This window comes from Oratosquilla oratoria, chromosome 6 (assembly GCF_046742065.1).
Source record: "Oratosquilla oratoria isolate Oo_2021 chromosome 6, ASM4674206v1, whole genome shotgun sequence".
Classification (NCBI taxonomy): Eukaryota; Metazoa; Arthropoda; class Malacostraca; order Stomatopoda; family Squillidae; genus Oratosquilla; species Oratosquilla oratoria.
In genome coordinates this window covers 82,305,576-82,319,002 of record NC_134782.1, presented here as the reverse complement: position 1 = coordinate 82,319,002, position 13,427 = coordinate 82,305,576, and the positions used below count along the sequence as shown (strand labels likewise).

General features: G+C 38.8%; 1 protein-coding gene across 10 annotated transcripts in view; it reads right to left on the bottom strand.

The window, feature by feature from the left end:
- Nucleotides 1-13,427, bottom strand: part of PTPMT1 (protein tyrosine phosphatase, mitochondrial 1) — a 108,084-nt gene that overhangs the window by 33,354 nt on the left and 61,303 nt on the right. For 9 of the 10 annotated variants that reach the window (XM_076187451.1, XM_076187449.1, XM_076187450.1 and 6 more), the window contains one exon: nt 6,232-6,429. In XM_076187451.1, the coding sequence (XP_076043566.1) occupies nt 6,232-6,429 (198 nt within the window). Of the gene's footprint in view, nt 1-6,231; nt 6,430-13,427 lie in introns of those variants that run through there. The other variant, XM_076187458.1, reaches the window with a different exon arrangement.

The following is a 13,427-nucleotide window of genomic DNA, read 5'->3' as shown; positions in this document are numbered from 1 at the left end:
CGCTAAGTCTCTTACTATATTCTCCTTCTCCCTCATCACTTTAATAACTGTGTCTTTAGTTCGTTGTTGTTGTTGTTGTTGTTGTTGTCGTTCCCTAAACTGTCTGTCCGAGCAGTCCCGTCTCCCCAAGGAAGGCCACAGCCGAATCTGGGTTTTCCCACAAATCCTTTATAGAGTGTATGTTGTGTTGTTTGCGTGCATGATTGTGTATAATGCAGTCTTCCATTATGTGTTGTATGGTATGGGGTGAAGTGTTACATCCTGGGCAGCTGTTCACAACACGGTCGTCCAGCCTCTTCTGGTAGCTTAGAAGTGCTGGGTGGTGACCGCATCGCAGTCTGGCCAAGTGGACTCTGTCCTTTCGTGGGAGAGAGGATTCAGAAGGGTGGATATCAGGGGGTCTGGCATGCAGCAGTGTGTTGTCTTTCAGTGTGTTAATGGAGCGGTGAGTGATATGATTATGAATATGTTTCCGGAGGCTGGTATTTGGTGGTTGTGGAGGAAGAGAAGAGAGTATTTGTGCGTAATAAAGGTCTTTGGGTGTAGTTTTAATGTTTCTTGGTGTGTGTGGGTGTTCTGCTATGTAGTGTAGCGGGTGTGATGTGTTTGTGGTGGCTGCGGCAAGTGTTTGTGTGCCTCTCATGTCGAGGTGGTCCTTGACTTTGAGGACTTTTGTTTCATGGTGTAAATGGTCTGTAGGTGTTGTATTTGTGCAGCCTGTAATTGTTTTTAGGGCTTTGTTTTGTATGATTTGAAGGTTGTTGTGGTGTGTCTCACTGAGATTAGGAGCCCATGCAGGACTCGCATAATTCATCACTGAGCATATGCATTGTTTGTATATTGTTATATTAGTTTCTTTGTTTTGTCCAAATGTTGTTCCAGTGATTGACTTAAGTGCGTTAAGTCTAGGTGTGCATTTGTTTTTTATGTTTGTGATGTGTTGTTTGAAAGACATGGATGTATTGTATGTTACACCAAGAATTTTCGGTGTGTTTGTGTGTGGTATTAGAGTGTTGTTGATGTAGAGATGAGGTATGTATTTGTGTTCTTTTGTCCAGTTGGTGAGAAGTGTTGCTGTAGATTTGGTTGGAGCTATTTTGAGTCTGTTTGTGATGAACCATGTGTTGAGTGTGTCAAGGTATGGCTGGATTATTTCTGCAGCTTTGTCTGTGTTACGATGTGTGCATGTGATTGTTATGTCATCTGCGTAGGAAGAGATTTGTATTTCTGAGGTGTCTGGTGTGGGTAAGTCATGCATGTATAGATTAAATAGTGTGGGGGATAGAACTGAGCCCTGTGATACTCCGTTCTTAATGTTTCTGATGTGCGATGATTGGCCATTATATGACACATGAGCATTCCTGCCTGCCAGATAATTGGCCAGCCATCTTTTGGTGTTATAGTGCATGTCTGTGTTATATATTTTATTTGTTAGGTTGTGGCGGGGGATAGCATCAAAAGCTTTACTAATGTCCAATGTTATAAGAAGTGTTCTGTGGTGGGGCCTATCTGAATTGATGCCATCTAAAATTCTTTGTGTGAGGTTTGTCAGAAGAGTGTTTGTGGAGTGTAGTGGCCTAAAACCGTGTTGTGAGTCAGCAAGGGGAATATATGGTGTGACAAGTTGAAGTATTAGGCGTTCAATGACTTTAGAGGGGGTGCAGAGAAGTGTGATTGGGTGGTGCGATGTTGGGATTGTTGGGTCTTTGTTCGGTTTTGGAATGGTGATTATTTTACCATGCTTCCAGATGTCGGGTATTGTGTTGTGTGAATAGCTGTAGTTTGCAATGTTTGTGAGTGCATGTATACCTTGTGGTCCAATGTGTTTTAGGTGGATGTTGCTTATGTTATCAGGGCCACAGGCAGATGAGTGCTTGAGATTATGCATTATGAGTTTTGTCTGACTGTCTATGAAGGGTGTATAGTCTGAGTCTGTGGGGAAGTCTTTCTTACGTCGAATGGTGCGTCGGTCGTCAGGGTGAGAAGTAAGATGGCTCGTCTGTGCAAAATGACGTATGAGTGCGTTTGCTTGTTGTCTGTTTGAGGGTAGATTATCTGTTGTTGTGATTATTGCTGCGTGAGAGCGTGTAGTGTTAGTGTTGGATAGTGTAATGCTGTTGAGTGTTTTGTACAATTTGCTGGTGTTTGTTTTGTGATCAAGTGTATTGATAAAGTTTTGCCAATTTTGTGTTTTTTGTTCATGTATTTTATTGGCAATCACAGTGTTTAGTGTTTGTATTTGGTCTGCTATGTTTTGAGGGATAGGTGTGGGGGTATCGTGTTTAAGTGTGTCACGTTGTCTGATGAGGCCTTGGATTTCTGGTGTGAAGTTGGGGTTGTGTGATTTTCTGTTGCCTCTAGGGATGTATCTCTTGTCTGCGTTTTGTATGATTGTATTAAAAGCGTGCACAGCATTGCTTATGTTTGTGATTGGTGTACTGTTAAGTGTTTCAAAAGGTTGTTCTGTCTCTTCAGTAAAAGCTTCCCAGTTAGCTCTCTTGTAATTGGTGTAAATGTGTCTGTGGCTAGCTGGGGTGCATCTTGTTTTGGTGGTGATGATGATTGGAAGGTGGTCAGAGCCAAGGGCTCCGACCACTCTCCATGATGTTGTTGGGGTTAGGCAGGGGGAGCAAAAGGTGATATCAGGAGAGGAGGGAGTGTAGAGGGCTTGGTGTGGGATATGTGTATGATTATGCGTGTTGTTCATGATAGTCAATGAGTCGAACTGAGTCTGTATATCAAGCCCTCTGTCTGTGTCAGGGTTGTCGACATACCAGGCAGACGACTTGGCGTTGAAGTCACCACCCATGATCAGGTTGGGGATTGAGGTTAGTTGGCTAAGTTGAGGTCTGAAGGTGTTTGGAACTGTGGGGGATGATTGGGGGGGAATGTACATGTTAACTATTGTCAGTGTTGAATTGTTGCCTGTGCGGATTCGAATGGATTGGGTTTCTGTTGTGTTATCTGTGGTAGGGAGGAGAATTTTGGTTGTGGCACTTGTGTCCACAAAACAGATGGAGTGGTGGATCAGGGTGATGAGTCCACCGCCATTGCCGTCAGTCCGGTCTTGTCTGATGGTGTAATTATGAAATGATGGTGTTTTGTGTGAGTGTCTTAGTTTTGTTTCTTGTAAAATCGCAATGTGTATGTTGTGTTGTTTAAGAAAGTGTTCAAGTTCATGTTCTTTAGTGTTAATACCGTCAATGTTGTGTTGTAATATGTTGATGTTGTGTGTTTTGTATGTGTTGTATGTTGCCGTTTGGGGTTGAGGTTGGGGTGGTAGTGGGGAAGGTGTAGGATCTGGGTCAGAGGGGGGGAAAGGAGAGATCGGGGACAAAGGAAGGGGAGTACTAATCGGGGGTAAGGGCAAAGGGAAATTGGGAGTGGGTAAGGGTGTTGGCTGTGGTTGGGGAGGTGGGAGTGGGGTTACTGGAGGGCAGGTAGAACATGTCCAAGTGTTTGTGTATTGGTTTGTGTCAGCAAGTGTTGTACAAGTGAGGTGTTCTTTCATCTGCTGTTCCATTATACCTCTAAATTCAATTTTATTGTTCTCTTGTATTTTTTCCAACCACTTACCTCTTTTGCTATGGACTCTTTATTTTCTTTATTATTCCTCTTTAATTCCTCATTCTCTTCCTTTACTTCTATTAACTGTCTTTTTAATTCTTCTATTTCTTTAGTTAGTTTTTATTCTCTTTCTTTAGTTCTTCCAGTTTATCAACTCTTTCAGTAACCTGTGATAATTGGTCAAACCTAACCTCCCATGATTCATTCATTTTTTTTTAGTTTCTTCTCTAGATTTACTAGTCGGGGGAGGTTGTCACCTCCTCCCTCATTAAATCCATAAAAGCAGTTATCTTCTCTTTCCATTGAGCTGCTATTATCTATATTTCTGCTCTTGACAACTCTGCTTCCTTGTTGTCCCCCATCTGTCTATTCTGCGCCCATTCGTCCCTTTCCTCATTTCCTTCCATTTTCATCAATAATCCCTCTCTTTCTCCTACTTCTTCACCTTCCCACTACACTACATGCTTTTCCCCTTCCCTACTAATACAACAAGATACTCCCTTGTCGTTGAGATCCACGAACATTGCACTTCTTTTCCGGAGTTCCAATCTTTGCCGTGTATCCAATGTAGGTGTGTGTGTATGTGTGTACTTAACTGTAGTATAGAGGACAGTAACAACACTCATGGGGTCCTGTCTCTTACTCTCCAATTATCGTACTTGCCTACAAATTCATATAGGGTTCTAACTTGTGTTATTTCTCCTTATTCTCCAATTACCATACTTAGGTTTAAATTACAGTGTTGTTCCAAGTTGGGCTATATTGCCTTTTAAAGTGTTCTAAGGATTCATACATTTGTATGGAAATTCATATTTCTATACATTCTTTAAAGATTTAGTATTTTTCACTTTTGTAAATTGGTACCACATGAGCCCTATTCCAATCCTGTGGCACTAATCTTTCTTTTAATGAACACGCATTATGACTATGAATCTTATCCACCAGTAGTTCCCTATAGTCTTTGAGTATCCAATTTGTGATTCCATCAAGTCCTGAAGTTTTTCTCTCACCCAGTGACCCAAAAAGATAGAGCACTTGCCTCATTTCCACATTTACATTTTCTAAATCCAAATTATTACTTTCCTCTCTTCTAGAAAATTGCTCTCCTCTGTGAAGACAATTTGGAAATTTTCATTCATCATTTCTGCCTGAGCTGAAGACTCCTCAAAAACCTCACCATCTACTACTAGCTTGCTGATCTGTTCCTTGATTTTCAATTTCCGATTGATGAACCTATGAAACAGTTTTGGTTCATCTTTGCATTTATCTACAATACCTTTTCAAAAATTCTTTCCTCCTCCCTGTGGATTCTTGCATATTTATTTCTAGCTCATTTGTAAGCTTTCTTTGTTCTATTAGTTTTTCTCTTTCTTCATTTACCCTAAGCTACATCCCTGGCTTTTATAGCAATCTTATACCTTTTATTGAATCAGTCTTGTTTCCACTTCCTTCCCCCGATTTTAGGCAATTGTTTGCTCTCTCCCACATTGTGAATACAAAGAAAGATTTACAATTTCTTTATAGAGATATTCAAGAACTTCCAGTCTGCTTCAAAGAATTTCTTGAGCCAGAGAAATCTGCCTTCCCAAAGTGGAGTCTACCTTGATTGTATGATTCATTCCTTGGCTCTGTTGCTCCATCTGCCATATGGAATTCAATTGTTATATGGTCACTTTTTTTCCTATGGGGAAAAAAGTATTTCAAAGAATCAATGATCTTTGGTTCTTTGGTAAGTAGCAGGTCTAACCTTGTGGGAATGTTATCTCCTCTTACTTGAGTCACTTCCTTTACTCATTGGGTCACTATCTTCTTCATTGCTATATTTAACAGGGTATTACCCCAAGGAATCTCTCTTGCCACTTGCTTTCCACTCCTCCAAGTTTATCTCATTGCAGTTAAAATTTCCCATAAGCTGAATATAAAATAAAAAAATTGTCAAACAACTCTCCTGATTTAAAAGAAAAAATTAATAAAGTAATTAAATCAGGACAGTTGTGTTTGAATTTTTTTTTTTATAGTCAGCTTCATTCCAAATTCTTGTCAGGGGTGGAGGGAATGCCATCATAAAGTCTCTTCTGTTCTTCCTTTTAGTTCTAATTTTCAGGTGGATTGCTTCAGCCTTGCCTTCACTCAAACTTGCCTCTTCCACCATTATGTCATTTCTCACAACCATCATCCCACCATCCATTTTTTCTACTCTGTCTCTTCTTTGGATGGCATATCTATCATTCCCCAGCTGTAGATCATAATTTTTTAGGAGCTTGGTCTCTACTTCTTGTTGTGTTTTCTGTGCTATGTTGTGCTCTTGTCTATTTTAAACATTTGTGTTCTGATTGAGAACTTCATAAAAAGTGTTAATTTTTTCTCTCATTTCATTTTTGGCCTTAGTTTCCTTTACAAGTTCCATCTATGGGAAGGTTCATTACCAGATGCTGTGTGGCTTTACATTTTCAGTTGGTGAAACTAGAGGCAACAATGATTATTATCATTAACGGCTCAGCAGCTCCCCCTTATAAAAAGGATAGGGTCTTTAGTATACTTAATTAGATGGTGATTTGCTCTATCTGTTTAGTGTTCTATTCAGAAAGTTGAATTTCTATAAAAAAGACAATCCCAAGAGTTGCATGAAAAATTAAGAAACAGAAAAAATGGATGGAAACTTACCTTCATTAGATAACAGCCAACAAGAGTAGCACTACGAGTTCTTCCAGCTTTACAGTGAACATAGATAAAGCCTGGTTTCTTTTGTGCAATGAAGTTACTGATAAACTCCACCCCTTCCTGGAGCTTCTCTTGACATGGTGCCTCAAATATATCAGTTGTACTTAGCTGTAAAAACTCTACCCCTGCTGAAGCCCAACCCTAGAAGTAAATAAAATTATTTTTTAGAGATACATTCACATAACTATTCTTTCATACACAACAAAATATATATATACAAAGTGTGCAACAATTCTTCAACATATCTACTGGTAGAGCCACATGAAAATAGCTTTAGAAAAACTGTCATCTGTACTCACTATTCTTCTGTAACACTGGCTTATTTTTCCCTTAGAGATACCCTTTACATGAAAATAGTTTTACAAAAACTGTCATTTGTACTCACTATTCTTCTGTAACACTGGCTTATTTTTCCTTTTGAGATACCCTTTACCATTCCTATATTTATAAGTCAATCAATCAATCAATCCACTACCCCAGGTCTCTCTTGCAAGGGATCCACAGCTCCCATAGGTCACTCAAAGAAGAAATATTATGTTGTAGTCTAGGAATACCATAGTTCATGCAGCGAGACTACATTCAGTGTGGCCAATATGTTGTTACAAGTTGTGCAGTCTTTGAAAATAAAACAGAATTCATACACCAAATTTGAATTAAAAGTAGTCTCAGTCCAACAGAATAAGATGTTCTTCATAACCACACATCTCCCCTCTGCCTCCTCCTTTTCAAGGAAGAACCAACTAACTATAGACCAGTCTCACTAACGAGCACTATAGCCAAAATTTGTGAGAAAATCATCAAGAATAGATGGGTAAAACACCTGGAAGAAAATAATATAATAAACCCAAGGCAATTTGGGTTCAGACAAGGAAGATCATGTACCACAAACTTAATATGTTTATATTCAAGATTAATAGACATAGTGCAAGAAAGGAATGGATGGGCTGATTGTGCCTTCCTGGACTTACAAAAAGCTTTTGACAAAGTACCACACAAAAAATCATTAAAAAAACCTGGAACATATAGGAGGGATACAAGGGAACCTACTAAAATGGATGGAGGACTTCCTGATTGGTAGAACGATGAGAGTAGTACTGAGAGAAAAATATTCAGGTTGGAAAGAGGTGATCAGTGGAGTTCTACAGGGATCTGTATTGGCTCCAATAATGTTTGCTATTTATGTGAATGACACAGATGATGATGTGCAATGTTACATGAGCTTCTTTGCAGACGACGCTAAATTGTTAAGGATAGTAAAAACTAAAACAGATTGCAAATCACTACAGGAAGCAGTGGCATAGCTAGTGCATTTGCCGCCCGGGGCTGCCCTCATGTTTGCCGCCCCTTCTCACAAGGAATTAAATAATTCAATATTACAAATGCACATTTTCACCCATGTATACCCGTCCAATCAAATTGATGTTAACACGCTTGCAAACTGTCACGCTTTATTATGCTTTATAACGTAGAAAAAAACTGACATCTATGAGAGACTGATTTACGTAATTTTATATCAATTATACAAGGACCAAAAATGCCGCCCCTCAAAAAGGGCCATCCGGGGTGGACCGCCCCTACCACCCCCTCTTAGCTATGCCACTGACAGGAAGACTTGAATAAGGTATGGAACTGGAGTCAGAAATGGGAAGTGGACTTCAACATTAAGAAGTGTAGCATAATGGAATTTGGAAAAAGTAAAAATAGAATATCAGAACAATATAAAATTGGAACTAAGGAGGTAAAGAAAGTGGGATCCAAAAAAGATTTGGGTGTAATTACCTCAAACGACTTGTCCTCTGATAAACAGATAAACAAAATCCTATAACTTAATAAGATCAATAAAAGTGGGATTAACATATTTGGATGAAGAAATTATTTAAAAAAATGTTGGTCACACTGATAAGGCCTAGACTAGAATATGCGGTGACATTGTGGTCACCCAGTACCAAAAAGAATATAAAGAAAATAGAAAGAATCCTTCTCTCTCTTTTTTTTTTTTTTTTTTTTTTTCTTTTTTTTTTTTTTTCTTTTTTTTTTTGGAATGTCCCCTGTGGGGCTACAAGGAGAAGGATGCCTAGTCCCAATCCCCATCCCTTTCTTCTCACCTCTTACGATCCAAGTGGGAATACTTGGTGGCAGTATTCTTTTCCCCCACCACAGGGAATTCCCCCATCACAGAAAAAGAATACTCAGAGAAATGGTACAGGACAGCAAACAAGGGGTTGGGGGACAGCATAACAGAGGGACAGTCGTAGTATAAAAGTGTCATCATTTCTCTATGAACAGAGTTTTCCTCTATCATAGACAAAATGATGTGTGGCTCTGGTCCGTAGGGGTGACCCATATAGACCCTAAAGTATCAACTGCATGCTACTTTGCCACAATAACAAGCAGCCAATACCCCAGACGGGGTATTGGCTGCTTGTTATTGAGTGTAATGAGGAATAGACATTTGGGAATGGATGCTAAGAGGAGACTGTATGAAGGAGTGATTGTGCCAACAGCACTGTATGGGGCAGAAACATGGATCATAAGAGAGGAAGAGAGAAGGAGTTTGAATGTGTTTGAGATGAGGTGTCTGAGAAGTATGATGGGGGTTACTAGGCTAGACAGAGTGAGAAATGAGGAGGTGAGGAGAACAGGGGTGGAAAAGGAGCTGGGAGATAGGGTTGATGAAAGAATATTAGGATGGTTTGGACATATGGAAAGAATGAGTTAATTAAGACTAGTAAAAGAGGTATGGTAGGCAGATGTGGAGGGAGTGAACATGAGGGGATGTCCTAGGATGAGGTGGATGGATGGGGTGAAGGGGGCTTTGGGGAAGAGGGGAATGTCTGTTGAGGAAGGACGGGAGAGGACAGAAGACAGGGGTGAATGGAGAATGGTTGTATATGGATGATGTTGTGATTGCATGAGGTGGAATGGGTGGGGGGGTGGGGGGTGAGGTAGTATGTGTGAGCAAAAGTTGATGCAGCCCGAAGGGATTTCTCCCGTCCTCTCCTTTTATGCAATGGGGGGACGGAGAGGGGGGTCGCCGATTTAATGAAGCGGCCTTGCTGTGGATGTGCTGTGTCTTGCGACACTGCTTCTGACCCAGGGCAGTGGACAAGGTGCAGGGATGACCCGTCATCCAGAGTGCTCAGATGAGAGGGAGGGTGGAGGGGTGTGGAGTGTATTCAGGGATGGAATGGGTGGAAATGATTTTATGCCTTTCCCTTTTTGGCTACCTCCCTTGTAAGGGGGAAAAAGCCTTGGTATATATATATTATATAATATATAGAAAGAATCCAGAGAGCAGCCACAAAAAAGGCCTCTGCACTTGCAAACTTGTCATATGAGGGGAGAATGGCTAAACTGGAATTACCGACTCTGGAGCAAAGAAGAGAGGCAACCTATTGACCATCTAATCACGAAGGGCACAGAAATACTCAATAGAGAGGACTTGTTAAACTGGGACAAGAGAAACACAAGAGGACATGGAAAGAAAATAAAAAATAGTTATAGAAGAGATCTGAAGAAAAACAGTTTTCCACATGGAGTGGTGGACACTTGGAATAAACTGGACGAAAAAATATTGTGCGCAAAAACCATTCATGAATTTAAGAGCAAACTAAAACACTGTGAAATACAAAGGCAGGACTCCATGAGTGTAGCTCCCCTTCCTGTAAAATACAACTAGGTAAATACCCCCTGCCAACTTTGAGGTTACACTGTATTACAAATCATGAGTGAGGAATGCAGATAGTTCCTTTTCTTGCACTTAAAATGTTATAATCATGCCTGGGTTAACTGAATCCTTTTGTAAGTACAGGTACTCCTTGTTTAACGACGACAATTGGGACCAGCGCGCTGTCGTTAACCGAATTGGTCGTTAAGCGAAAGTGTATACATATACGTACATGTACTGTATGTACAATGTCCAGCAATACATGTATCTTTACTTTCGTGCATTTTCCCTCTTTTATACAGTACATTAAAGCTTTATTTACTGTTTATTTACGGTGGTTAGGTTCCTAAAATTACCGTATATGACCAAATCCGCATATGCTGACATTCCATATTGAATACAGGGGTATTTTTTTAGTTTCGACCATGGGCGCAATATAGCAATAGAAAATTAAATATTAATTTTGTAAATTAAAATGTATCAACGTAATATGCAATTTTGTGGGCGGAAATGAAAGTAAAAAAATACCATGCTACAAGAAAATATGCTAATGAACGAAGTCGGTAGCATAGGCTTGGGACGCCATCTTGTCGTCTGCCAACGTCTCTCATGACGACGACAATGAGGATGAGCAGGATGACATTTAATTTGCAGGTAATGATTTATTAAACACAGGTTAGGTTAGTTTAGTTTAGGTTAGACGAATTAATTTATCCTTTCATTTCTTCGACTTCGGCATCTATCATAACAAACATGGTGTACCATTCATCCGACATGACTTCGTTACTTACGAAATCTGTTTTAGCACTTTTTTTTTTTCCGCTCACAAAATTGTATATTACATTGATACATTATAATTTACATTATAATTTACATTAAAACTACACCCAAAGACCTTTATTACGCACAGATACTCTCTTCTCTTCCTCCACAACCACCAAATACCAGCCTCCGGAAACATATTCATAATCATATCACTCACCGCTCCATTAACACACTGAAAGACAACACACTGCTACATGCCAGACCCCCTGATATCCACCCTTCTGAATCCTCTCTCCCACGGAAGGACAGAGTCCACTTGGCCAGACTGCGATGCGGTCACCACCCAGCACTTCTAAGCTACCAGAAGAGGCTGGACGACCGTGTTGTGAACAGCTGCCCAGGATGTAACACTTCACCCCATACCATACAACACATAATGGAAGACTGCATTATACACAATCATGCACGCAAACAACACAACATACACTCTATAAAGGATTTGTGGGAAAACCCAGTTTTGGCTGTGGCCTTCCTTGGGGAGACGGGACTGCTCGGACAGACAGTCTAGGGAACGACAACAACAACAACAACAACAAAATCAATAATTAATTTTCTATTGCTACATTGCGCCCATGGTCAAAACTAAAAATTTACCACTACCGGTATACACTGTACCCCAGGTAGTTTTTGCAGCTTGCAGGATGGTAATGTAGACCTAAGCTTCAGAACACTTTACCTCACAGCTAATATCCACCGTACAAGTTCATTTATTACATCATACAACTTTGCCTCAGCCAACTTAATTATCGTACATGACGTCGTAACTTCAGGAGATTTACATTAAACGACGTCATAAAGCCCGTTGTTACTCCGAGTTGTCGTTAACCGAGTAAGTCGTTAAACGAGGAGTACCTGTACAGTAATCCCTCTCATATCTGGGCTGATAGAGCCAAAGGGTTACCCAGATATGGAAAATCACAAATCTTGTGTATTGGAGATACATACATTGAGTAAAAAGTAAAGTATAAAACATGAAAATATATCAAATATACAGTATTTATTGCAATAAAAATATGTACAGCAATAATAAGGCACAAAAATTAGAGGAACAAGACATTATAGAAATAATGCCTGGAGGAGGTAGGGAACTGCTACAAAAGCAACAACAGTACCCATGGTGGTAAGCACTGTTCACAAGCATGGTGAGACAGAAGATTTTAACCCAAAACAACCAAAGTTCTGGGAATAAAAGACTGTATAATGGAATCCACATGGAGCAATAATCTCATGTGCATTATCTAATTATTCAACCATCTTCACATGTCATATCCTAACACCAGACCTTATCAGATGACCTGATGATAATTTTGCATAGCAACAACAAAATAGTTGTGATGAACACCCAAACTTACATAGACAAACTAGAATAATGACTCAGAAATAATAGAATGGAGGATTCCTAATAGAAATCATTGGTAGCATTACTCACTCAAAAAACCATTCATTCAATGGTTAAAACTGAATTATCAAATCCTTTGAGGGGGGGGGGGGGCAAGAGAGAGAGAGATGAATCCTGGGACTCATTTTTTATACTAGTATGACCTTCAGCCTATTCATCAAAGATCTGACAGTGAAAATCAACATCATATCAAACATACTAAAATAAATAGCAAGCACAGGCTTTGGACAACAGGGGAAATTCATAATCACAGTCTACAAGTAGTTCTTGAGAACCACGCTTGTCTACACCTCCACATTATGATTCCCAACAATCAGGAAAACAAAAGTAAACCTTACAAACCATACAAAATAAAGCATTGAGAATAATAACAGGATGTACCAAAACTACCCTAATAGAATATCTGCATACAGAATCCAAAATCCTCCCCATAGAACACCACATGAAAATGATAGGTATATGGTTCTATGCAAGAACCCTCAATCCTACTCACCCATCTCATTACATCCTACAATTACAACCAAATTTATATATATATATATATATATATATATGTATATATATATATATATATATATATGTATATATATATATATATGTATACATATATTTTTGTACTTTGATAATAATATTACTTGTGTTTTGGTTTAACAAAACAATATCATAGGATAGTAAAGCAGTATCTAGTTTCCTAATTGTACCAATTGTCCTATGGACCTTTCGGCCACATGGTTTTTGTTCTTTTTATTTTATTTTATTTATTATTATTATTTTTTCTTGTTACTATCACCATTTCTATGTGTATATGAATGTATATGTATTTTTATTAACATTAACATTTCCATTTGTAATTAAATGTGTTGTATGTATAATGTCCGAAGGTTTTATGTGGCTATGACCTCTCCCAGTTTTCTTTCTTCTGTATAAATATTGTGTTCTATTTTTTCTTTCTTTGTACTCTGAGGATGTCGTAATAGACGAAAACGTTCAGTATTCCGACTTTAATTTCCCTGTGGTTTCTGCAATATCTTTTCGTCACGCGTTATTGTGATTATTTTTGCATGTATACATAATATATATATATATATATATATATATATATATGTATACATATATATATACATATATGTATACATATATATGTATACATATATATGTATACATATATATGTATACATATATATATGTATAATATATATATGTATACATATATATATATATATACATATATATGTATACATATATATG